Here is a 27,387-nt window from a genome sequence, read left to right on the forward strand (position 1 = left end):
TAGAGAAAATTAATATTGAATTAAAAAAAAAGAAGGTCTACAAGTGGTGGTAGTCAGAGACAAGACTGCTCCCCCCAGCCTGTAGAGAAAAACACCTAATGGACACTCCAGAAGTGTACTGGGGCTTAACCCCTATATGTAAGACTACAAAAAATACTCCGGTTACTGGACGAGAAATCCAGAAACCAGAGTGTGACCTGGAAACCTAATGCAATTGGAAGTAATAATGTATCGAGAATTAAAGCTGTGGTAATTCCTATATGGAAAAATGATGACAGTACATATATATATATTCCCAAACCGAAAGTCAGAAACAAATGGAAATTTAAAAACTAAGCCAAGTGGCTAACATCCAAAATTCCCGGTCGATAGGTATTACTATAGTAATTCAGACTCCAGACTTTAATTCTAATTTGCAGGGGTCAACGTCTGAAAACTAAGGAACTTGATAATTATATACACACACAGATAGGTTGGTCGAGAGCTAATGCGAATTGTGCACCTTAAGAAGAATAGGTAGCTTAAATACTAAATCCTCAAACCAGAGAGGAACTACCTTATAAGTCTAGGGACACAAGTAAACCCATCGGGGTGAGTGAAGAAGAAAAAAATATATAATAATAATAACCTGGTGTATTGAATTTATACACCAAATATTTTTTTTTTTTAAATCACAGAAGTCTAGAGCAATTTAATGTACACACCTAAATGCAATTGTAAGCTTTAATATACATAAACGATGTTAACGTACTTTCTGAATCTCTGCGGTCCAGCGAGTCTTGCGGGAGTTTCCGCAGATAATCTTTTAGGAGCATTTCATATCGCGGCACACGTTGGACCGGCCCCAACATGTGATGCTGAAGGGTTAAACTGGCACATTTATCATCTCTCTGCGTAGAACAAGGAGCGAATGTTATACAACGCCAACGCAACTGGGACAGATTCACTCCAAGTAAACACGGCGCAAGGTGAAGGACACTCACTGCATTTTAATACAACATGGATTCTTTCTGAGCAGTAAGGGTTAATAAATACTTAAAGTACTTCAGTCATCACATTTTCACTTCTCATTTAAAAAAAAAAAAAAAAGTTTCGTACATTTAGTGAAATCAAATCTTTTTTAGAAAATGTCACTTTCTATATGTCAAAGCTCAGAGCAATGGGTCAGACTGTTTTATGATTAATGCTGCTCAACCTAACAGTAGCGCCTGACCCAAGACGGCTGCTCAGCCACATAGAAAAAATTAAATTATCTACAAAAAATAAATAAATCAATATATATCATTTAAAAATATATATAATTTATTTTTAAATTAAATGCAATAACCGTTTAGAAAATGAGAAGTTACAATTTGAGGATACTTGCTATTTAGGACATGAAAAGGGCCCATGAATGTATTACATGTTTGGCTTATTATGTTTGGCTTATTATATTTTCTACAGATAATTTGTATGTTTGTGATTTTCAAACCACATAAATGGACTCTATAGCCTTTCTTCTGGATTTACCACAAAGATCTGACCCACTTGGGCCACATTACAGTGAGAGTAAGCAGGAGTTCTATTTCTTTTTGATAATCATAGCGCTAGTAAGCTTATTTTTAGTATACTAACTCAAGGTGGCTGAAACAATGTATAGCTGTAATATTTATAGCTGCTAATTAAGGTAAAATAAAAAAAGTATGTAGATGTGCCTTGGGAATGTGTCTCTCATTGAGCTGTGTTTTGGTCCAATGATGGCTGGGTACCAGGGCTTTACCTGGATTTCGTCAATCACATGTTTAAACTGCGCGGAACGTTCCGTCCAGGTTTTCAACATTTCCATGGCGTTATCAAAGTTCCTAATGTATTCTGCATACATCTTCAAAAACGGAGACAGCTTTTGCAATATATCTCCTATTCTAGGGTTGGCCGACCTATGTGATAAGAAAAAAAAATAATAAATAGAATATCCTTTACTGGTAAAAATGAAAAATATATATATAAATAAAGGGTACTTAGACTCAAGTTTACAATGGCTGTTGTGAGGATAATACATTTTGGTGCTTTACGTATATGGCTTCTCACTGACGCACATGTAACATATTTCAGGACAGGGATGATTGAAACTTATGCTTATAAGTGATTGATAAAGCTCTGGGTTTTGCCTGTGAGAATTTACAGTAGTGACTAAGTGACCTGTAAAAATGAGGGTGACAAATGAAACAAATCAAATAAAAAAATAAATAAAAAAAATCAAGGGGCTCACACATATTCCCAAATAGATTATCCAGAATGGATCCATCACTTACCAGTCTTTCATTCGATTTTCCAAGTCCGGTAGCAGAAATTCTTTATGGAAACTGTGTATAGATTTAATGTTGGAGAATATGGTTTTCGGAACTTCTGTTGGGAAAGAACCTTTATTGGCCTCTTTCTCTAATGCGTCATTGAAGGTCTATAAATAAAAATAAAACATTGTAAAAATATTTAAAAAAAAAAATAGAAAAAAAATGTAATATAGAAAGCAGAAGTTTTTTTTTTTTTAATTCTTTATTTTTTGTGTGCAAAAGTTAAACATACAGGTTTTTTCATGCCACGACAGTAAAAAACAGGCATTTCAAGAGGCATGTACTGCACATTTTTATTTTTATTTTAACGATAATCAGGCAATGAGGTTTCATATACTGTGTATATTTGTTATAGTAAAGGATTATTTTACAAGCTATAGGCACTGGTGTAGATTATGCAGGTCATGCATATTTACTCGAGGGTGTGCCATCTAGACAGACAGTAGATTATAACAAATTGAAAAATAAAGTAAAATACAACGTGCTTGAGTGGGAGTAATACTACGCTTGAGCGTAAGGCGCATGTAGATATAGTAAAACAGGATTCTACTGTAACCAATATAATATTATCGCCTGAGGGTGTTTTAAGTACCGGTAGGATTGCTAGTTTCAACATGGGCAATATATAAATGAATATATAAAAAAAAAAAAAACAACAAAAAGAAAAAGGAATGTAATCAACGTTAAATCATGTTGGGAGAATATAACTGGCTGATACCCTTGTTATACTGGGTCTGGTGTGAGTCTGTTTATGGCATTTAAACTATGCCACTTAAAGTCCAAGTACAGTGAGGACGCCTGATACCAGTCTCTGTTTCCCCCACCTGCTCTCTCTGTGTGCGGTGCAGCGGCAGCAGGAGCAGGTGTGTCCTCCGTGTGCCGTCGGTCTCGTCTGCCGTGTGGCTTAAGGGGACTTTCTCTGGGTCGCGCTGCCCCTGACGGGTGAGTCTGGAGCTCTGTGGTCGAGGTGGGTAGAAAGGTCCACGCTGCTGGGCTTTTCGGTAAAGTGTTGCCCGCCGCTGTGGTTTCTTGTGCCTTCTCCTTTTGGTAGTCATGCGGGGGGGATGTTTGTTCTTGCCGCTGTGTGTAGCAGGATGGCCCCCGGTAGCTGCTGGGCTTTCCGCAAGCTTATAGGGTAGCTCTTTGGGCTGCTCTCCCTCAGGAGGTCGGTTTGGTGTCGCTGTGATACGAGCCTCCAACTTGGCCCAGAAGTTAGCAAAGATCGCGTCCAAGCGCTCCAGCACCAGTTCGGCGGCCCCTCCTCGTGGCTCCATCGGCTGTTTCAGGCTTGGTTGGCAGGGCAGAGGTATGACCACCATCTTAGATTAGTCAGCCGCGATCAGGAGTCGTGGGGTGATAGTCGCTTAGGGTCGGTATAGGCTTTAGCCAGTGGATACCAGGATAACCCCCACCGGTCCAGAAGGGGGGGGGGGGAAGAATAGTTTTATTCCCGAGTCCGTTCCGTTCGTCCGAGGAGCTAGGAGAGCGGCCGTCTCCCCCAGCTCAGGCTTGTGTAGGCCGCAAGCCGCTACCAGAATGGACAGGGGTCGGACAGGCTCACAGTGGGTATCCTCCAGTGCACCGAGGACCCCTTAGCAAGATGCGTGCTTTTTGTAGCTTGATCGCTGGGTAGCCCGGGCGTGTTATGGTACTTTTTGAGAGTAAACCAAAATGTTCAAAGTCTATCTGTTCCTGTCCAAATCAATAAAATTAAATTGCGTATATACGCTGAAGTAATTAAGTCTGACACACGAGGTTCAGGTTAAAATAACTTCGAGAAAGTTTATTGGCAAGTGAGGTAAAAGCGGGCGCGCAGGCCCTTTTAAGAGGCATTTTGCGTCATCATTGATTATTAGAATATCAGCAAATAAACATCATCAATTGGATTAATTGTCAAGTGACGGAGTTAGTGTCTTACCTATTGGTTAATAAAATTAAGAGGTTAGTCCCGTGCCCACCCATCAGAGGTGGGATTATTCTGGACACGGGTGGGGGACAAGGGGGTCCTAAGCGTCATTTTACACGGTCAATGATATCAGGCTTTATGTCCAGGTGCAAGGTCTCTTATGAATAGAACATTTCATTACTACTGTGTTCTGTGGCCTTCAAACTGTACTATCTTACAAGCTCTTAAGGAGTAGCCAGCAAGTCTTAAGGAGTAGCCAGCACCTCCTGGTACTTGTCCTTGAAGGAAACACGGTCTTTGTCTACTGTATTAATTGGGTTGAGAAGTTCAGTCACGTAATGTAGTTTTAAAATGAACAAGTTAAGTCATGAGGACAAAATGGAGGATTGAAGAAGTCAGGTTAGGAGGACAAAATGGAGGACGAAGTCACAGTATAAAGTTAAAATGGAGTTAGTACAATAATTCAATACAAGTACAATAATAATTTTTAATAATTCCACATCAGGCGTAAAACTCAATTACTTCAGGCCAGAAGCAGGAGCTCTTACAGAGCACGTTCGGCTGTCAGGCTCCGCCCCCAGAAAGCAGTGGTTCTAAATGAGGAGATCGGATTATAGGAACAGCATATGGTAACTTTATCAGGTAGCACCAAGACGCGTTTGTCAGATCTTTACACTATCTTAACAATAAAATATAATAATGCACTGAATTTATATAAAGAACATATGTTCAGCGCATTTGGTAACTTTTCTTCAGTCTCAGCTTGGGTCTCTAGTGGCTTCCCACCAGGTCTAGAAAAGTGTCCAAACAACAAGTGCAAACAATACAAATTGGCGCAAAACTTTAGGTGCGTCCAAATCCCACTGTGAAATCAATCATCTAATTATACCACAAAACTAGTAGACAAAGAATACATATAGTGGGTGTCGCACTCTGTGAAATAACTCTCACACAATATACATAGTGAGTAGGTGCACAGTAAAAATATATATATATACATCCTACATGAGTTTTCTTCCAACGTTGCTGCAAAGAGACTGTAACGGATCGCCTGGCACCCCGACTTGGTACCTCCGTTAATGGATGCTCCTAGCGCTTCCTGAGGACTCCAAGCACTCTGGCAGACACCATAATCACCGAATCCGAGAAACCTTTAAATTCTCCCAAGCGTATGAATGCTGTAGACCATTGAATAGGAACCATACGAATAGGCTTGTACTCCTAGCAGTCAACTGGAACAGCATACATTAAATCCTTCCCCCAATAATGAGACGACACATCACTTTGAGGGTAAAACAGGAACTCTGGACTGGCTCATCCAGCCCGGCTTTCACTACACTAATCCACATACAGGCCACACCCAGGGGGAGGCACAAAACAACCAACCACATACATGGTTCAGCCCACACATCCCCTCCCCTCAGATAACATTAAACTCAATTATCCGGTACACTTTTTCAGCCAAGTTCTGGATGTACCCCAAAACCCGGGGGTACACCTTTAAATCCAGCATCGCTGGATAGCCCTTATTCAGGGGGACAACATATTCAAAATTCAAGTAATTCGGATGAATGGTTCGTGAGATATGGGGTTCCAAAGATTTGACCGACCGCATGGGTAAAGTATCCGAAAACAGTTCCATGCATTTTGGCCCTGCGGTCGGTCACAAACAAGGGAATGAAAACAGGCGAATTGCCTGTGTTATAGAGCCTGGAGAGGGTTTGAATGAATTCCCTTGTTTATGGGGCTCTTTCTACCGAACGGCGGGTCATTCGGTAGTTTCCATACGAATTTCTGGAAGTATGGAGATTTTAGTTCCAGACACTCGACGGCAAAACACCGCTGTTCGGTAGTTTAAGATGGCCGCCGCCACGTGTTTGTTTCCCGAATGGCGGCCACCCAGAGGACAAAGAACACATTACACTGATTGCCAATTACCTGTTTGCAACATTGTTGCAAACGGTAATTGGAGGCACACTTAGTCCTGGGTGGTCTGGTTGTTCGGTAGTTTCACTCAATATACTGAATGGAGTGATTCTACCGAACAATCAGAATGCTGCATACAAATCACCCAGGATAAACTTAACACATCTATAAATACATATATAATATTACAGGCAGTACACTTGAATATGCTTCACAATCTTAAAGGGACAGTAGTCCCAAAAGTCCCAATATGTCCATCGTTGATTTTAAAGGGCCAGTAGCAGCAATATAAAGTACAATATGCCCCAAATAACCCAGGGGCCATAGTCAGCAGGTAGGAGGCTAGCAAACAGGCTTCTCCAGGGCCCAGTGGCGAGGTTGGTTTCGCCACAGAGACAATAGCTAACATAGGGTAGTACAGCTTGATAAATATAGAAAGTGCAAATGCAGATATATCCCACTCACATTTTACTGAGCCTGTGCATCACTGGCTCAGGTAAATCAGCATAGGAGTGGTGAGGTAGATGTAGAATGGGCTCCAGTGGTGGTATTCTCCACAACATCCTGAGGAAGACTAAACGTCAAAACGCGTTGTGTATGGACCATATGAGGAAGTAAACGAATGGAGGGAGAAGTGGAGCATGCACCTGAGGAAGACTAAACATCGAAACGCGTTGTGTACGGACCCTATGATGAAGGACATATGTTGAAGGTACCTTAATTTTAAGTAAGATTTTAATTTGTATATTACTGAATAAATTGGATATCTTGTAACTTGGAGGCTTCTCATATTTATGAGATGTTGTGGAGAATACCACCACAGGAGCCCATTCTACCTCACCCCTCCTATGCTGATTTACCTGAGCCAGTGATGCACAGGCTCAGTAAAATGTGAGTGTGATATATCTGCATTAGCACTTTCTATATTTAGACGCTCCCCAACCTTCCATAACTTTAAATTAATCTCCAATATAGAGTCCTATGTGAGCAAGTCTCTCCTCAATCCCCATATTATCCACTACCTCCTACCACGCATTGTACTTCAATAATCCAACTTGTTCTCCCACGCAGACCTTATCTTCTGCCTTGATCTCAGCAACTTCCGGCTAAATTGTAAACTTGCAAAAGCACAGGCTCTCAATCATTCCATTTTATTTTGTTATGGTAAACTTAATGAAATGTTTGCAAATTTTCAACTTGTCTGTAAACCCCATTATATATTATAGAGAGCCATGGAACCTGCAGGATATGTACTTTTAACTATTGTTAAACACTTTTAAAAGCTGTGTGTTCCTTTTGTGGATAATCTTAAAGGGACACTATAGTCACCAAAACAACTAACTTATTGAAGCAGTTTTAGTGTATAGATCATTTCCCTGCAGTGTCACTGCTCAATTATCTGCCATTTAGAAGTTAAATCACTTTGTTTATGCACCTTAGTCACACCTCCCTGCATGTGACTTACACAACCTTCCTAAATACTTCCTGTAAAGAGTCAACTAATGTTTATATTTCCTTCTTTTCAAATTCTATTTAATTTAAAATTATTTAAAATGTACTCCTCTATACACACACAATTACCCCCCCACACACACTGTACCCCTCACACACGCACACAGTGCCCCTCACACACGCACACAGTGCCCCTCACATACTGTACCCCACACACACTGTACCACCCTCCCCCCCCCCCCCCCCCGCCCCCCCACACACACACACACTGTACACAGGGACGTATTAGCTGCGAGGCAAACAAGGCATTTGCCTTGGGCGGCACTTTCCAGGGGGCGGCAATAAAAGCCGCCCCCAAATGCCCGGGGCAAATGTCTTGTTAGCCTGGCTCTCTGCTCAGCTCCCTCGCCAGTGCCACCTGCCCACCCAGCAGCCCCACTGAACCCATGTCTCCCAGCCAGTGTCCCTAGTATCTCCGTATCCGCATGTCTCCCAGGTGTCTCTCAATGTCTGTAGTGTGCCAGTGTCCCTAGTGTCTCAGTGATTTCTACTCCCCCAAAGTCCCCTAGTCTCCCAGGGTCTCCGTGTCCCAATGTCTCCCAGTGTCCCCATGTCTCCTAGTGTCTCAGTGTCCCTTAGTATAAAAGAAAAAATATCAGGCACTCAACGTTTTGACCTGTCTCCAGTGTCACCTATGTATCACAGTGTCCCCTATGTATCAGAGTGTCTCAGTGCCCCATGTCTCCCAGTGTCCCTGGTGTCTCTCAGTGTCCGTAGTGTCTCAGTGCCCCCTAGTCTCTCAGAATCCCCAAGTGTCTCAGTGCCCCCAAGTGTCTCAGTGTCCCCTAGTATAGAAGAACAAAAAATGTCAGGCACTCACTGTGATAGATTTAAGCAGGTTTATTGGACACCGCAACGTTTTGATCTGTACCCAGGTCTTTATCAAGTCTCCAGTGTCCCCTATATATCACAGTGTCTCAGTGCCCCATGTCCCCTCGTGTCCCAAAGTCAACCAGTGTCCCCATTTCTCCATGTCTCCCAGTGTCCCCAAGAGTCGGTGTCCCCATGTCTCCCAGTGTCCCAATGTCTCTCAATGTCCCCTAGTGTCTTAGTGACATGGGGACACAGACACTAAGGGACTGGGAGACATGGGGACACAGACATGCCCCCTTTTTGTGTATGTTCGCCCCTTTCGGCAGATTTGTGTCAGTGCCCACCTTTTTACCCCAACTATAGTATTCCTGCTTTACTAGACACTGCTGTTAGGGGGTATGGGTTTACTTGAAGATGAAGGCGTGAGATTAGCATAGGGTATGTGTTTTCTCATAGCTGCATCCTATGAGTTTCCCTCCAGCACCATCTACATCAGATGCATGACGCTTAGGAGGCAGGACTGTTTTAGTGTTTTTGGTAAATAAGATTTTGTAATTAGGCCTATCATAATTGTCAGCACCAGGCCCACTGGGCTCTTAATCTGGCCTTGGTCTTTTGTAAGCCTTTACCTGCATGTTCTTCATTGTGATTTTCACAGCTGATGTTTGTGTACTCCACTTTCCATGACCCCCTTTCAGCCTGTTTGTGTAAACATCATAGGAAATTAAAAGGACACTCCAGATCCTAAAACAAACACTTTGTTTGAAGAGTGTATCTTTTTTTTTTTTTTTTTAAAGAAAAAAAAAAAAAAAGGCAAATTTTATAAATTAACCTTTTTACACCTCTTGGTTTTCAGTCAAACAACAGGTCCTGTTACTTCCTGGTTTGTTTAGCTCAGTGGGGATAAACGCAAGAGGCAGCAATTGCCCAGAGCACCTGCCTTGCAAAGACTTCTCATTGAGCTGCATTGGGAAGTCTGATTGGACAGCCACAGAAAGTCTGGGCGGAGATAGAAGGGGAGGTCTTGCAAAGGCTGCAGACAAGAGATCTGCATCTCTTACAAGCTGGTTTTTAGACATACTCCCAATTAAAAATGCATAATTAAATGCAGGCGTGTTTTCAATGAGGGTATATCTACTAAAATGTGAGGATTTTTTTCATTTGGGCAGTGGAGTGTCTTTTTAAGCCCTTTTATCTCTTTGTCAGTAGTGCCAAGACTATAGTTAACATTGAGATACTTTAACAAGATTAAACAAGGAAACCTTATCATTAATGAGATTATCTAGTACCTGCAGAAGGTCGAGCCTGCTGACGTACGCCCTCTCCGTCTCCAGGAGCTCGTTGGCGATGTTATAAAGTTTCTGCTCATTTGTCAACTAAACAAAAAAAAAAATGTGAGTTATTACAGTCAGAAGCTGCAGTGATTTGCTTTGAGTCATATATCTGAGAATCTAGATGTTTATAAACCAATTGAACACAAAGGGAGGGCAACATTTCAAGATTGGCTTTCAATTTACAGTTGCCATGGTATTTTAGTTGGGCACAGTGAATGAAACATTCAAGAAGACAGTCCTTCACATGCCAAGATACAGCTATCAGTCCTGTGATGGAGCCAAAAATAATTTAGTTTGTCAGGGTTTACGTTGAGCACACATCAGAATTACAATACATAAGAATAACATCAATTGCTAATAGTAAAAACATTTTTATTTGGATTTCCAAGTAAGTCCAGAGTCTAGGGCCATCATTATTTAATTTCATGGTTCTCAATTGCTTCAGAAGCATGAAAGACTAGGTTTGCATTGCAGGGAAAGGAAGCTAGGACCTATCGAGATACTGAAGGTGGAGATCTAATTAGTGAGATTTCTTACTAGCCAGGGGATAAAATGCTGTATGGTTCTATATACCAGGAGAGGAAGCGGTTTTGTGTTTTGGAGAGGCTATTTTAATAATGAGCTGCAGGAGCACCGAAGTGTATATATGCCAGGGGTTAAGGGCAATGACACGTGAGAAGACATCCCGATATAAGCAGTTCAAGAATAGGGCAGTCATCAGGTTAGAGAACCAGAAGATGGGCACCTTCAAAGAGGTAATGAGTGAGATTGGGCAAGGAGATTATTTCAGAGTGTATTCTGCATACAGGCAGACATGGAACCCAGGGGACGTTCCATCCAGGTTAGAGTGCCAGTCATTGGAATTCGTAAAAGAAAAGACAACGGGATCTAGGAGAGAATGCTGGAGTATTCCAACTGAAAGAGGGATCCAGAAAATATTATATGGAAAAAGGAAAGTTAGAAAGATGTTATGGAGACCAAAATTACACAAAGTCCAAAGTTGTTGAAAAGTATTGACATCTGGATTTGGTGTAAGAACACCATGTCTCGAAATTTACACTTATGACCTCATTTGAATGATTCAGGCCAAGGGTGTGATGTCAGCACTTTGTATAATTACAGCACGATTAAAGAGGGAGCTGTGCTGAACAGTGTGTGCACAGGTAAAGCACCAAATAATGTCTCACACCGCTCGACACCGGTGAACGGTCTGCCCACACTGTGTAAAGTAATGACATGGAAGGATACTCATGTTTTATATAAAATATAAATGAAAAAATTAGGAAGTAAGTAACGTGATAGTGAGGCAGCTAGGAAGGGAAAGGGCTAGTTAGTGGGTGCAAGTGACACTAGGAAGGCTAATGAAAAAATGGGCAAGTGACACCGTGGTGTGGTGACAGGAGACAGCTATGTGAGATGGAGAATGGCATGGGGAGCAAATAAGATTAATAATATTGGGGGGATGCAAATATACTTCTGCAACTCCTTAAAATCCAAGAAATGGAATTGGTGGTCTAAGAGCATTGTCTTTAATGGAGAAAACAAAAAAAATATTGGGTCTGGATACAAAGTGCATTGTGGGAAAAGGGGAACACAGAAGTTTGTTTGTTTGTTTTTTTAAACCAGATTTGGATTTGTGACAAAACTGGAGGTGATTAGAACAACCAGAGAAACCAGTGTCAGGAGGTGAAACCAGGTGCCATGAGAAATTAAAAGTGAATAGATAAAGAATAAATGTTATCTAATTTTGCTTCAGACTATGCAGGCATTCAATGACAGGTAAACACAGAACAGGGAAAGTGGTGGTGGAATGTCTGTGAATGAGATGAGCAGTGTTTGAGATACAATAGAAAGACTGGACCCAGGGTTCAGAATGGTACCACCAACTTCTAAGGGAAGAAGGATCAGTGGCTGACTAACTAGATACAGATAGTAACTATTTTGGATCACCAGAGGCTGACTAAGGGCTCAATTTAAGATTCTGGTGCTTGTTTACAAGTCCCTACATAATGCTGCTCCAGGTTCTCAGGGAATACTTTTCTAGCAACCTATTTCATTACCCCTAACCTTACCTTTTGTGTCACTATACCCCACTCCCTCAAGCATGTAAGCTCATTGAGCAGGGCCCTCAACCCCTCTGTTCCTGTGCGTCCAACTTGTCTGGTTACAATTATGTGTCTGTTAGTCCACCCATTGTACAGCGCTACGGAATTTGCTGGCGCTATATAAATATTAAAATAATAATAACTAACTAGATATAGATAGTAACTGTTTTGGATCATCATAGACTGAATATAAATGAACAGTAAGTCCAGAGGATCATCTGAGGTTAGTTAATGTTATATGGACAGTGACTATTCTTCGTCATCTGTGGTTGACAGTTGTACTTAAAAAACCCATAGTTAGGAGTTCGATAACAGACTAATAATTTATCTCTATATTAAATGAAATGATTGGGTTATAAAAGATGAAGATTTGTAAGGTGGGGATTTACAAGTTGCCAGAAACCAAAGGCCTGTACATAGTTAGGATGAGATGATTAGTATATCTGAGTAAAGGAAATATTCAACTTGTCACATATCAGTTGACCTACAGTATACAATATATGCCATATATATATATATATATATATATGAATGTCACTATAAGGGTTACAATATACACATCCAGTACAATCAGATACTCTCTCTAAATTGACACATCTAGGATAGATGGCTGATCAGAGAATAGAGCTATACAGACACATCTAGGACAGATGGACATCTACATAACATTGTACAAAGAAATGTATTAGAAACAAATGGCTAGCCAGAGACTAATATTACATTTATATTATATTGACACATATAGAATATCCAAAGAATAGAATCGCATAGACCATACTACCAGAGATGTCCAGTTGTACACTTACATTGTATAGGCCTAACTAGCATAAATTACTGGTCTAGCATTATAATATCACACCTTGAACAGTCATTCTTACACTAGCAGTATATTGAAACATCTAGAACAGATGACCAGTGACATACTCTCATGGTACCATCTAGAACAAGTGGACCTCTAGAGAATAGCAATATAGAACCACCTCTAAAGCAAGTAGACAGGTAACGAATACCATTATACGGATGTATCCTGAAATGGATAACTGGACAAAGACATATATTAAGAAAAAGACATTTAGACAATATGGCCACCCAAAGCTTCAAATTACGGACACATCGAGAAAAAGCAGTCAGACACAGATTTTATTCAACGGACACATTCAGAACAGGTGGACAATCAAGAAGTCGCATAACGTAGACAGATCTGGAAAAGGTGGTCAAACACCCGGATTAGAACGCCATATCTATGGCAAGATGAAAAGCCATAAAATAATAGGGTGCCCTAAAGTTGAGCCAAAATCACTTCAATAAGATTTATTTGCCTGCACATTTTCATTAAAACTGTTCAGCTCATTCTCAGAATAAAGGCAAAGGTTGTGAGAATGGCTATATTTTGGTGTGCCTAGAGGAATATTATTGTAATTTGAATATATTTTTTTTTTTACACTATGTTTAGTTATGAAGTTTAAAATGTATGGTAGATTATTCCACAAATTAAACGTTCACCTTCTGAGAAAATAAAATCTTTGAATGCACACACTAGTAATTTGTGTCACATTGAATGAATGGATGAATCCAGATCAAAGGATGAATAGTAAATTCTACAACCCATTGTGATGTACTCGATTCATACAATAGAATAACCAAATAATGCATTTACCTTAGGTTCTTCAGGTTTGTTTAATGTGTCGCTGAGGTGTTTCTCTTCCAAATTATTTTCTACTGTTTGTATTGTAATAGTTTCCTCTGTTTCCTGAAAGCCAATATTAACATGTCCTTCACAAGTAGGTTTTGATGATAAGTCACTAGGAGTTCCAAGATGCTCTCCATTTATTAAAGTCTCATCGTTAGAGTCGTCCAATGATGGGGTAAAAGGCCTTTTTCCAGAGGGAGGTGGAGGAGGAGGACGTAAAGGCTGTAGAATTGGTGTCTCTAGAGAAGAAGACTGAATGTCAGGAGAAGGAAGAATTGTATCCACAGAGTCCACATCAATACCTTGGTCTATCCCATTGGATGTAGGTATCCGTTCATCCAGAGTCAGTTCTAGACTCTCAGATTGCTTCCGAAGAAGGGGATGTTCCATAAAAGATCTGGGTTGAAGAACAACCTTTGCTACAGTTCTGTGATTGGATCCATTGTTCAAATCGCTTGACATCTCCTTCTTTATTTCACTGGGACTGTGACAGAAGAAGATATTAGCAGTTTGTATGGTTAAGGAATTACACTTTTGAAATTTTTACAATCCTGAAGGTAATTATAAAACCTTAGAGAAGATAACTGGACAGGCAATCTCCTCCAAAAAAAAAATCAATAGTCTCAAGTCAAAGCAAGATGCAATGCTTGGGCGCTCTTCCATAAGCGAACACACATTTCTGCTTATTCGCTCTACTTCCTTTCATAAGTTCCGTAGATACAGCTTTGCACAGTTAACAATTAAACATTTGAAACTTTAAAATTGAATTACCAACAGGTCCTGGGCAATCATACTGAAATAAGTCCTCTTTGAAGTAAGTGAGACATATACAAATCCGTTGTACTCTACAATAGGATAAAACACAACTAAACTGAATTTACCAGATACAACCTATCTGAACTCACCTGATAGAACTCTAGTAAATGTGGAAAATAAGACTTAACTGAACTTGGCGGAAGCAACTCAACTGAACTCAACAGACAACTCAAATGAACTTGGCAGACAATTATTATCTGAATCTGGCAGTGACAGATAGAACTAGGCTTTACTCAACAGATCCTCTTCGAATTTACTCTGCAAGTACAATCTAGAAGTCAATTCAAAAAGCAAAGACTTTGGGCTACACAAAAAACTGTTGATGAAATCTTGTCTCTCTAGTATAAGTGCTCTGTGGGTTCATGAATTACTAAGCTTCCAAGACTCCAAAGACCCCGAGTTCTACGTTTCAGCAGAAAATCAGCTTACAAACTCAACTTTAGAATCATTGGAAGATCTTAATGCTTTGAGTGTTATAGTCTTCAATGTCTTCCATTAAAAGAATTTCAGAAAGTCTCTCCAACACTTCAACTCTCCTGATCAAGTGGACTCTGTTCTCTCATTAGTGTTTATTGTGTAATGACAAGTCTTGCAAATCTCATCGCGTCTAGTTGTACGTCTAAGGCCAACTCACTGAAAACAATCTGCAGAAAACAGTCCAACTACACAGTCACTCACACTGACTCACTCACTTGTTAAAGAGCTTTCACTCCAGTGAGATCATTCTCTACAGAATCTATATTGTTTGAACGATGCTCTTTTGCTAAACTGAAAGCAGCATCACCACTATTCAATGGTGGCACTATTAGTGAACTGCTAAAGGGACACTATAGTCACCAGAACAACTACAGCTTATTGGATTTGTTCTGGTGAGTATAATCATTCCCTTCAGGCTTTTTGCAGTAAAAATGGTCTTTTCAGAGAAAATTCAGTGTTTACATTACAGCCTAGGGTCACCTCCACTGGTTACTCCTCAGATGGCTACTCGAGGTGCTTCCTGGGGCAGTGCTCCTTTGTGTTTCTGACCCTATAGTGTTCCTTTAAGTATATCTTCCCCTGTCTTTATATTCTAAAAAAGAACATTTCAAGCACAAAGAGACAGACTGTCCTGATAATAACCCTGAGTTTGATCTGTGGTGTTAATCAATAAATCATCAAACACAGAACAGGAACAGAACTTCTACAAAAGGGAAACTGGTTCATGCCCAGATGTGTGGACAGGAAAGAATGCCAAACGGGCGATTCTTCCCCATTTTCACCGTGTTGTCATCGTGATGGTATCTCAGATGTTGAATGATCACTTCCTCCTATTATAAAAATAATTGTTGATACGTAATTTAGGTCTTATAATAAAATGAGACCTGTTAACTATTCAACTTGCTAAATATTTTTTAAAGAAGAAATGTCAATTACAAGGTTTTAAAGAGACACTCCAGACCTCTAAGGCACTTTAGCATGCTGAAAAGCTTGTTGTGTGAAGAGGGTATGCTCTTTTTTTCATTTAACAAAAGTGCAAATTTCAATAGAAATTGGCACTTTTATAAATTAACCTTGTTAACATTTCCATGGCTGTCAGATAACTGGCCATGTTACTTCCTGGTTTGTTTAGCTCAGTGGAGATAAACTCAAGAAGCAACAATTGCCCAGAGCACCTGCCTTGCAAAGACTTCTCATTGAGTTGCACTGGGAAGTCTGTGATTGAACAGCCAGAGTTAGAAGGGGGGGGGGAGGGGGGCTTGCAAAGGCAGCAGACAAGAGATCTCCAGGTTTTGCCAACTATTTTTAGATCTACCCCAATTTATAAATGCAGAATTAAATGCATTCAAGTTTACATTGGGAGTATAGCTACTTAACAGGAATTTTCCAAGCGAACAATCAGCCAGACCTCGCATTCTATCGTGGACAGAGGCATTGACATAGACCAGGTGTAGGCAACTTATGGCATGTGTGCCATGCACAGCACTTGAGGTGTCTTTGCACGGCATTCAAGGCTGCCAGAGCTAAACAGGCTCTGGCTTATCGGGAGTCCCAGTGAAACTTCAGATATCTGCTAATATACATTCCTGGAATTGTGAACAAGAATCCACACCATAGTAAAGCAGCCTGCAGCTGCTGTCGCAGCTCCTGTCCTTGACCTGTACCTGGCCAGCCTGGTCCCCACTGGAACCCAGGTAAGCTACCCATACTGCTAGATATACACAGCAATGCAGAATAACCCTCTCCTCATACAAATAACAGCCCACACACAAACATACACACAATCCGCACAAACATAACACCCCACATGCAGGCTCTCACATACAATACCCCAAACAGCCCTACACATATACACACCAAACACACAATGTGACATATGCATCCACAACCCACAATTCCACAAGCAGCCAACATACACAGCCTACATTTATAGGTATCATTCACGATACAACAAACTACTCATGAACATATACAATATAACCGCTCACATACGCACAAATACAACGATACAAAGCAACTGCAGTATAAATAACACAAGCAGAATACAGCAACATGAACACATCAATTTAGGAAAATAGGACCGGCATGCTACGGGACATCACAATCCAATTTCGGCACAGTGCTGCTAAAAGGTTGCCTACCCCTGACCTAGACTGTACTTTCTACTCCAGAGATACAGCGTCAGCCATCGCTGTACATTCTAATAGAATGATCACCCAGACCCAGCAATCAATCATGTAATTTAAAGACAGAGAGAGGCATCGATCTATACTGCACATTCTATCCCAGAGAAACAGCATTAGCCCAGACCACATCATACATTTATTTATCCGCAATTACTTACCTGCAATTCTCAAACCTACTGATGAGATCCGAGATCTTGCTTGGGGTGGGACTACCTTCATCCATCATCAGCCTTCTCCGGGGGACGGTTTGTGAGATTGGGCTGCTGTGTTTGTATGGTGATGGTGGCAAATCTGTAGGTTTCGGTGGAACTACAGGAAAAGGGAGACACAATCAGCCATATGTTCAAACAAGAAAATAGGTGAACATTATTTTTCTTACCAACTTGCACAACATAATTCAGCATATACCGCTTTTACTCCCACCAGCATACTTACCATGTGTCCCTGTTTAGGAGAGCCAGTCCTTTAATTAGGCCGATACGTTTCTGAGAGTATTTAATCTTTACTGTCTCTGTGTGTATAGCAGAGCTTTACAGTAATAAGACTCACAACACATGTGTATTGGAATCAGTCTGAGTAAATAAGACATTGCTCTTACTCCAAATTATATTTTCAGTTCTATAAATGGAAGTAAAAAATCTTGCCTATAATTTACCCCAACCCTGGCCACCCTTACAATGAAGTGTGTCCCTCTTTGACTGCTGCCATGTTACACAAAGCAATTATTTATTCAGAGTCCAATGTGTATTAATAGAGAAGGTGTCACCCTGATGGCTTCCTCTGGCAAAACCTAGAGGACTTACTGCAGTCTCAGTCCTACAGTTACATTTTGCACTCCTCCTCCTCCTCCTCCTCCTCCTCCTCCCTCCCCCCCCCCCCCCCCGTTATTTTTATATTAAAAATAATATGACAATACCTGGCATAACCACAAGTGTGGGATATTTTTATTTATTTATTTCAACCCCCCCTTTCCCCATCCCCACCTCCCGACAGTGATTTTTTGATTTATTTATTTAAAAAAAATATATACTTTTTGTATTCTTTATTTTTGTTGTGCGAGATTTACATCTTGCCTGGATAGCCACAACAGCTATGACAAGCGCATCTGTTACATATTTAACGTCAGTATGGCATTTATAAATACTGCACATTTTTAAATGATAATAGTCAGAGTAAAACAGCAGCTTGTAAACTTATGAAAAAGATTTGTTTCCGCATGGTCGGTGGTGTTATTGAGGGCAGTGGTACCGCGGGGAGTGCTGTAGGTGCCTAAGAGGGAACCTATCGTATGTCTATAATACGATATTAATTACTGCTTTTATAAGGCCTGCTCCATTGGGGTAGGGCAGTTGTACTCGTGCTATTGGGGTGCAGGGAAACAACTTTAATTGGCCGTCAGAGGGGCCGGTGGGTAAAGTATGTGATGGGGCTACGACATGGCCTAGACCAACGTAGGTAGTTCAAGAGATACGTGGTGCCTAAATGTCGTTAAACTAAAACATAATGTGAGCCATTTGGAGTTGGGGGGACGGGGCACGGGGTGGTTTGTTGGTATACTGGAGCCAGCTTCCCGGGTCGAACCCGGTGTCTATAGTGGAAGCCCGTGGGCCCTCCAAACGAGAACTAAAACATATTAGATAACAAAGACATATTAAACTTGTTAACCAGGTTAGACTGGAGGTGGTGGTTCATGAGGTTTTCTTCCCCTATGCGCCCCCTGATCCGGGATAAATGGAACGACATTGGCTTTGTCCCAAGCTGTGGTTGGGGGGGGGGAGGGGGTAGTAAGGCCCAGTTTTGCCATTACAGTGTCCATCTCTGCTATGTCAGTCACTCTGTGTTCAGTGTCCTGGTGCTGTATTATGAGCACGTGTGCCGGTCCCCAGCGGTATGTCACCCCTCTGGCTGCCAGTGAAGTCGTCAGTGGACGAAGGGATTTCCGCCATTGCAGGGTAGTGCGGGATAGGTCTGAGTAAAATGTTATGTCCATGCCCTCAAAGCTGTAGGGATTCTTCCCTTTGATGGCACTCATGAGTGCTGCTTTGTCTTGCCCATTATGTAGTTTGACCAGGAGGTCCCCAGTAGTGGTGCCAGTGAGTTGTGGTGGTTTGGGTAAGCAAAACATGCCAGCTAGCTGTATCCCCTTTGCTTGTCGGGGGGGCAGCAAGGTTGCAAATAGCCTGCAGAGGAGATGGGGTAACTCTGCTGGGGTCACCGTGTCAGAAATACCTTGGATTTTAATATACTTACATCTGCGTTTATCCTCCATGGCAGCTAGTTGGTGGGACAGTGCAGTGTGGGCTGTGGTGAGTTCCCTCACCTGTGTCTGGAGGTCTGTCACCTGGGTTGCGTGGGCTTGGGTAAGTTGCTCCACGGTGTTTAAGCGGGCGGTAAACTCTCTGACATCATCCCTCGCTTGGGAGATCTCCGCCGATAGTGACTGGCGCAGGCCTGAGAGGAGAGAGGTAAGTATCTCTGTGGTCACCAGGTGGCCCGCTGTCGGCTGTACTTGCTTTGCCGGCTCTCGATATCCAAGAGTCTCCAGACAGTGCAGGGGGAAGTCGTCCGAGCTGTCAGAGTATTCCTCAATGTCGGCCGCCATCTTTGGCCCCGCTGTGCCATGCGGTCTCCGAATTAGATCGCCTATGTCGGCGGATTGCCATGGCTGATCCGGGTGCAGATTTTGTTTTTTTTTCCCCCATTGGTGTTGGGGTGCCGTGGTGCTTCTTGTAGTGCAGTAGGCAGCCGTTTTGGTAAATTTCTGGGGTTTTAGGGCTTCCGATCGTCTGAGAGTGATTTTTATGAAATGTTTTAAGTTACATACAAAAAGAATACGAATGTGTCATTTCAGTACAGTGATTGTAAATGTTAGATAAAAACACTGGTCAGTAGTATAAACGATAATATGTTGGGATACCTATACATAAGGCTATATGCTACATTATTGATATAAGTAACTAGTGATCGAGATTGCCTTCCTATGAAGGAACTGTAAGCAGAACACACAAAGCAAATTATACAACAAAAACTAAATAACAAAATATGTATTCTTTATAACAGGAGTATAACAGGTTTAGAGCATGGTCATCGAACGATATTACATATAACACGAGCTGGCACAGCCACAGAACAGAAACATAGAACGTGACGGCAGATAAGAACCATTCGGCCCATCTAATCTGCCCAATTTTCTAAATACTTTCATTAGTCCCTGGCCTTATCTTATAGTTAGGACAGCCTTATGCCTATCCTACCCATGCTTAAATTCCTTTTCTGTGTTAACCTCTACCACTTCAGCTGGAAGGCTATTCCATGCATCCACTACCCTCTCAGTAAAGTAATACTTCCGGATATTATTTTTAAACCTTTGTCCCTCTAATTTAAGACTATGTCCTCTTGTTGTGGTAGTTTTTCTTCTTTTAAATATAGTCTCCTCCTTTACTGTGTTGATTCCGTTTAGGTGTTAAAGAAACAGTACACCAGAACTGCCTAGTCTAGGCCCTGTGGACGAACACCAATGGCTACCTAGTGTGCATGTTGGCATAGCCCCTCCAGGCTCCTAGGGAAGCCTTGGGCATGGGACGTATCAAGACGGCATTGCCAACAATAAAGGTTTCCAAGTACTTTCAAAATGTTTAAAGGAGTGAGGTGTGAAACCTGCAAGTAGGACATAATTTAATAACAAAGGATGATTTGGTATTGGACTTTGTCGATACAAAAGTCTAAGAAAAAAGTATGCAACAATAAATACCACTTCTGATGTTTAAAAAAAAAAAAAAAATTTTAAAAAAAGATCTGTTAATTTGGGGGCTGATTTCAGCTCCCTCCCCTCACTATGAGCATTTTCAGGGCTTGAAGAACTATCGGTATGATGGGTAGGCTCCCAGTAGAGCACATTATGGGGTAAGCAGAAGAAAAATTGTCCATTTGTCCTCAATAAATTTAAATACCGTTTCCCAAGCGTCAACTATATGCGGCCAGCTTTACCGTGTGTATATAGGAGCTATCTAACCCGCAGTCCTCCCTGCATGGTTTGGCAAATCTCTGATAGATTTTGTGTGAGCGGGTGGAGGTCAGGTGCTATCTAAATAAAATCTCAGTGTGGTTTACACATCTGGTAAATTCTGAATTAACCGTCATAATAGAATTCCACAGATCATCCGAGAGTTCAGCACTGATGTCAGACTCCCACTTTGCCATATCGGGTGGGTACATGGGGAGAAGGTTCTCCTGAATGGATGAGTACCATATCGAGATCACACCTTTTGCGAATGGCAATTTTTGAACTAATATTTCCAAGGGGTCTAAGTGCATATTGCATAATGTCTCCCTCATAAACTGACTGAGAGAAGATGCCAAACCCTGAGATAATTAAATAGAAAGTTAGACCCCAACCCACAGGTACCGCTGACTTGCTGAAAACCCATGAGTTGTGAAATAGGTACTGAATACTAGAAATCCCTTTTTGGGGCCAAGAGGAGACGCCTGGTTTCTCCATCCAGAAATAGAGGGTCTTTATTGGGGCCACTCTTGACAAGTGCAGTAACTGTCGGGGGAATTAGAAGAGGCATTTCCCATTAGATACATTACAGCTGGACCATATATGCCACTCTGTACGGTACGACAACCGTGTCTTCAGTATCCCACCCACTGTATTTGTAGAGATTTTGAACACTATAACTCAGTTTGAGACAATACTGTTTCTTTGGAATAATTGATCAGATTTGGAATGTCCGCCCCTCGACTTGCGACTCTATAAAAGGTGCATAAAGCCTCTAAATTTAAAATAGGAATGGATGAAAGCATTTAGCGAGAGACGTATTGTCCAAAATAGGTACAACAAAGTTTTGGAAGATTTAAAAATGATTATTTTTTAAAGCACGTTGATTTTTATTAGAAGTTTTAAGAAACATAAAAATAAAAATATGTTTTTTTTTTTCTAAACACACAGTACAATTCATTTCAAGTTATGTATTCATTAGTGAGTTTATTGCATGTATATTATCAAACGTGCATAATTCTTAAAGGCACAGAGCACTTTATATTCAGTGTGTGCACATTTACAGAGTGTGTGTGTGTGTGTGTGTGTGTCACAGCCATATTGTGGATTTTTTTTTTTTAAGGAACAGTACACCTTATGTTCGCTTTTATGAAATGACAGGAGATCAAGAATAGAATTGTATAGATTTCCCATGATCCTTTGCTGTTAGACTGCAAACATGCTTGGCTAAGAGAAATACAATTCCCATGATGCTTAGCTGGGGAATCTATCTTTTAGCCATACTAACACGGTTACTCACTAAAGTGAGAATTCAAGGTGAATTTAAAGTGAATTTCAAATGAAACTTAAAACAGTCGAACTGGAAGAATACTCTCACCGATCCTAACAGTTTGGCTGCTCTGGCCTTAAATTTGAAATTTACTTAGAATTCTCAGTTTAGTAAATAATCTAATCAAAGCATGATCATAATGTAAGCACCATGACCACAAGTAACTTGAAGTGGTTATAGTGCCTGGAGTCTGTATGTGTAGCGTTTCACTATGAAGCCCGGCAACACAAAGTCTAACTTCTCTGCTGCCGGAGGTGTAACGCCACCTACAGCTTTATTATCATTATTTCCATTCAATAGGGCGTCATTAACCAGTTATAGGATTCTAGACGGGTAGTGTTAATTCTGTGCTTATTGAACTCCGGATATCAGCACAAAGCATGCTGGCATTCAAGGGCATCACGCACACCTCGCACATCCATGTCACCCATGTCCTCAGCCCACCCGATCAGACATTGTGGTGGAATCTCTGTAAAAATAAATTTAGTAGGCCGAGATTACCACGTGGCATGTGTACGTGCATATGCTGACGTATCGATCAGTTGGTTGCACAAGGCAAGATACGATCAGTAGTGTACGGAGCATGTGCAAGAATACAGGATGTAGTATTCCCCTCCTCCATTGTGCTGGACAAGCCATGCGGTCAAGCAGGAAGTTAATTCTTATTTGTATTGATTGGTCAAGAGAATGTGCGGGTGGAGCTTATTATGGGAGGAGTTATGTGCCTATATAAGGAGCCTGCACTATTGTCCGGGGCTCAGATCTTGTTGTATTTTGGTGACATAAGTCCCTCTGAGTCCCGATCGGTGAATCGAATAAAGAATCTCTTCCTTCCTGAAGAAACCTGTGTCCATCTCTCTGTGCTTGGCTTCCGTCAGTTTCTCCGGTATCATTTGGTGCATTGGCCGGGAAGCTCATCGTTCAACGGTAGCTGAAAGGCAGAGGCGTGAGACGGTCTATCTTTGCCCACGTTCTCTACGGCTGCACCCCTGAACTTCTGCGTGGATCTCCCTTCGTCTCGGCGCCACTGGCCTGTTGTCCAGGAGATCATCGGCCTCTACGTAAGAAGTGCTGGGGTGTCCCCGTCGATGAGTGTGAACTCAGGTTCAGGAACGAGGAGGTAAGACGACCGCTGTTTTAGACGGCGGACCCACTAGGGGTATACCGATTGTGCGGTAGGCCCATAAGGGGTTTAAATCTGTGTATGGAATCTGCCCCCTCTGTCGGAGGGAAGGAACGAAGGCGCACCGCTCAATCGAACGCTCTTTAGTAAGACCGTTTGATTTGGTTTGGAGTCAGGCGGGGTTCTGTGTAAATAGCCCTAGCCGGACACCGGTGTCTTGTCTAGACTAGCGTTCTAGGGTGTACAATTTGTTCGCTAGGTCGGAGGGACCGGGAGACTAAGCGGCGTCTGTGTAAATTCGGTCCGCTAGCTCTCAACCTATCTTGGCTAAGTGGGAAGGCGTGTAAATTTGGAACCCACTAGACTTTTCATAGAGTAGATAGACTAAGAGGGTTCTGTTGTAAATTCCGCCCTCTAGTTCGCTATATGTGGTGTTTGGGCAGCGTGGCTAACCAAAACGGATGTAAATTGTTTTAGGTAGTCCATCAAGGTACTGGCCAATAGATTAGTTGGGAATTGTAAATGTGTTAAAGATTGTTGTAGTAGAGTGTATATCTTGCCAGATAGCGTGAGCTCAGCCGTCTAGCGAGAGTGTTTTTAGTGTGTTATTGTGTACGTTTCACTTGGTAACTGGACCACGTGGTGCTGTTGGCGGAAGAAACGGGTGTGACTGTTGAATAGAACGTGTGCATAGTATTCGTTGTCAACGACGCTCCATTGATAAGTATGGGCGCGTCAGAGTCGACGATTTTGGATCCCTTAGGTTGTATGGTAAAGAATTTTAAAAAGGGATTTACAACATGTGATTTTAGGGTTAAAATGTCCCCTGTACGTTTGGTCACTTTGTGCACTAGGGAGTGGCCTACTTTGGTTGCGGCATGGCCGCCACGTGGCAGTTTGGATCCAACTCTGGTACAGCGTGTACACGTGGCTGTATCAGGTAGGCCTGAACTTTACGGACAGTTTCCATATATTGATTGTTGGAGACAGGCCGTAAACGACTCGCCAAGATGGATTCGGATATGCCACGAGGAGCAATGTCGTCTCATGGTGGCCAGGACTTGTTTGTCCACTAGGACTATGGTTAGGCCCATTTTGGACACGCCCCCTGAGTCCGAGATCCCTATGCCGCCCCCTTACTTCCCTGTAGAAGGAAGTGATACAAGTACAGGAAGTTCTACACCCCTTCCCCCATTGTCCCCATCCGCTTCCGCTTCCTCCTCCAGTTCAGAATCCACCCCCCGTCGTACTAAACCTCCCCTTCCGGAACCAACCCCCGTTAGATCCCATTATCCTGATTTGGCGCCACTTCAAGTTTCCGGTCAGGCTTCTTCTAGCCCGGCCCGGAATATTTTATTCACCGGCCTTCCCCACAATAGAGCCTCTACATCCCCACGTCTTACTAGCCCCCGACCGGAACCCATAACAGACGCCCCTCCACGTAGCCCTATACTAACCCGACAACTGACCGGTACCCAACAACCCAAACATTATCAGATGCCTCTTCGTTTGAATCCTGGGTCAGCCTATCTCGATGCCGCAGGTCAAAATGGTATATGCTGACCCAGTCTTCGTATATGTCCCATTCACGACTACCGATCTCTTGAATTGGAAGACCCACAATTCCTCGTACACTGAGAAACCACAAGCTATGACCGATCTGTTCACCTCGATAGTTCAGACACATAATCCGACATGGGCTGATTGCCAGCAGTTATTAATGACATTGTTCAATAATGAGGAAAGGACTAGGATTAACCAAGCGGCCATTAAAGCACTTGAGGAAGAAGTCCGTACTTTAAATCAAGCCAATCCAGCAGCATGGGCCGCAACGCATTATCCTAATACCGATCCCGAATGGAACGTTAATGGCGCAGACATGCGTCAACTAAAAGCCTATAGAGACGCTATAATTGCTGGCATGAAAGCCGGAGGGAAGAAAGCCATTAATATGTCGAAGACAGTTGAGGTGATTCAGAAAAGTGATGAAGCGCCCAGTGTCTTTTATGACCGATTATTGGAGGCATACCGCTTGTATACCCCCTTTAATCCGGAAGACGCTGATAATTCCCGAATGGTAAACTCCGCCTTTGTCAGCCAAGCTTACGGAGATATTAAGCGCAAGCTACAGAAGTTAGAAGGGTTTGCAGGAATGTCCATCACCCAACTAATGGAGGTAGCAAATAAGGTGTACATGAATAGGGAGTCAGAAAGTAAGAAAGAGGAAGAGCGCAAGATGCGTAAAAAGGCTGATATGCTAGCGGTAGCGATCGCAGGCGTAGATAGACGGGGCCCAGATAGAGGCGATAGTAGGTGGAATAGGGAGCCCCTGAGTAGGAATCAGTGCGCGTACTGCAGAGAAGAAGGGCATTGGAGAAGCGAGTGTCCTCAAAGAGAGCAGTACGAGAGAGACCCACCCAGGGCAGGTTATGGAAACTTTAGAGGCAGAGCGAGAGGTAGAGGAGGCCCCGGAGGGAGTAATGGTAATAGAGGGAGTAATGGTAACAGAGGAAGTGTAAGAGAAGATAGGTATTATTCAGCAGCGCAAAGGTCCCGCGATAGAGAAGGTAGGGACTTCGTAGGATTGGCTGACACGGTCATGGAGGACTATTGATACCGACCGGGCTCCATCCCCCTTGGTCGAGCGGAGCCTATGGTCGATGTATCAATAGGGGGGAAAAGGAGTGCATTCATGATCGACACTGGTGCTGAACATTCGGTGGTGACTAACCTAGTTGCTCCTCCATCTGGAAGAACTATTACCGTGATAGGAGCAACTGGAAGAAGTGCTGCAAAACCGGTTCTTAAAAGTCGACTCTGTACATTGGGAGGCCACGTAGTAAAACATCAATTCCTTTACATGCCTGAATGTCCAGTCCAATTGTTGGGACGTGATTTGCTTTCCAAATTACAAGCGCAGATTACGTTCCTACCAAACGGAACAACATCCTTAAAGTTTAATGGACCTTCAGGTATTATGACATTATCCGTACCAAAGGAAGAAGAGTGGTGACTTTATACAGCGTTGACTAGCCAAAACCCTAGGAGTGATGAATCCTTATTCAACATACCAGGAGTTTGGGCAGAGAACAACCCACCAGGACTGGCCCGCAATATTCCACCTATTAAGATCGAACTAAAACTTGGGGTTTATCCAGTGAGCCTACGACAATATCACATCCCACAGAAGACTAAGAAGAACATTCAATCTTATCTGGATAAGTTCATACAGTATGGTATCCTAAAATTCTGTACTTCCCCCTGGAACACCCCATAGCTGCCTGTTCAAAAGCCCGGTACAGATGAGTATCGACCTGTGCAGGACTTGAGAGCAGTCAATGATGCGGTTGTTAGTATACATCCAGTTGTACCCAATCCGTATAACCTGCTTGCTTTAATTCCGGGCGAGGCTACCTATTTTACAGTTTTAGACCTCAAAGATGCCTTCTTTTGCCTCCGAATTGGCGCAGAAAGCCAATGTATCTTCGCTTTCCAATGGGAAAACGCTGTAACGGGCTCGAAACGCCAAATGACTTGGACAAGACTGCCCCAAGGGTTTAAAAATTCACCTACCCTGTTCGGTTCAGCTCTAAGTCAAGATCTACTGGATTTCGAGTCCATCCCAGGAGAGTGTGTACTATTACAATATGTAGACGACTTGTTGATAGCAGCAGTTACAAAGGAAATATGTCAGCAAGCAACACACTATCTACTCCACATTCTCTGGAAGGCAGGATACAAGGTGTCTAGAAAGAAGGCTCAGTTGTGTTTGCCAACTGTCAAATATCTGGGATTCCATATCTCTGAAGGTCAAATAATTATGGGGCCAGAGAGAAAAG

At 42.3% G+C, this 27,387-nt stretch overlaps 1 protein-coding gene across 3 annotated transcripts in view; it reads right to left on the reverse strand.

The window, feature by feature from the left end:
- The window catches only part of FGD4 (FYVE, RhoGEF and PH domain containing 4), a 154,448-nt gene that overhangs the window by 13,572 nt on the left and 113,489 nt on the right, over positions 1–27,387 (reverse strand). For all 3 annotated transcript variants that reach the window (XM_063446760.1, XM_063446762.1, XM_063446761.1), the window contains exons 3-8: positions 17,254–17,404; positions 13,584–14,100; positions 9,777–9,863; positions 2,292–2,437; positions 1,760–1,916; positions 752–890 (exon numbers count right to left, since the gene is read on the reverse strand). In XM_063446760.1, the coding sequence (XP_063302830.1) occupies positions 752–890; positions 1,760–1,916; positions 2,292–2,437; positions 9,777–9,863; positions 13,584–14,100; positions 17,254–17,404 (1,197 nt within the window). The remainder of the gene's footprint in view (positions 1–751; positions 891–1,759; positions 1,917–2,291; positions 2,438–9,776; positions 9,864–13,583; positions 14,101–17,253; positions 17,405–27,387) is intronic.

The sequence above is a fragment of the Pelobates fuscus genome, chromosome 3 (assembly GCF_036172605.1).
Source record: "Pelobates fuscus isolate aPelFus1 chromosome 3, aPelFus1.pri, whole genome shotgun sequence".
NCBI classification, from domain to species: domain Eukaryota; kingdom Metazoa; phylum Chordata; class Amphibia; order Anura; family Pelobatidae; genus Pelobates; species Pelobates fuscus.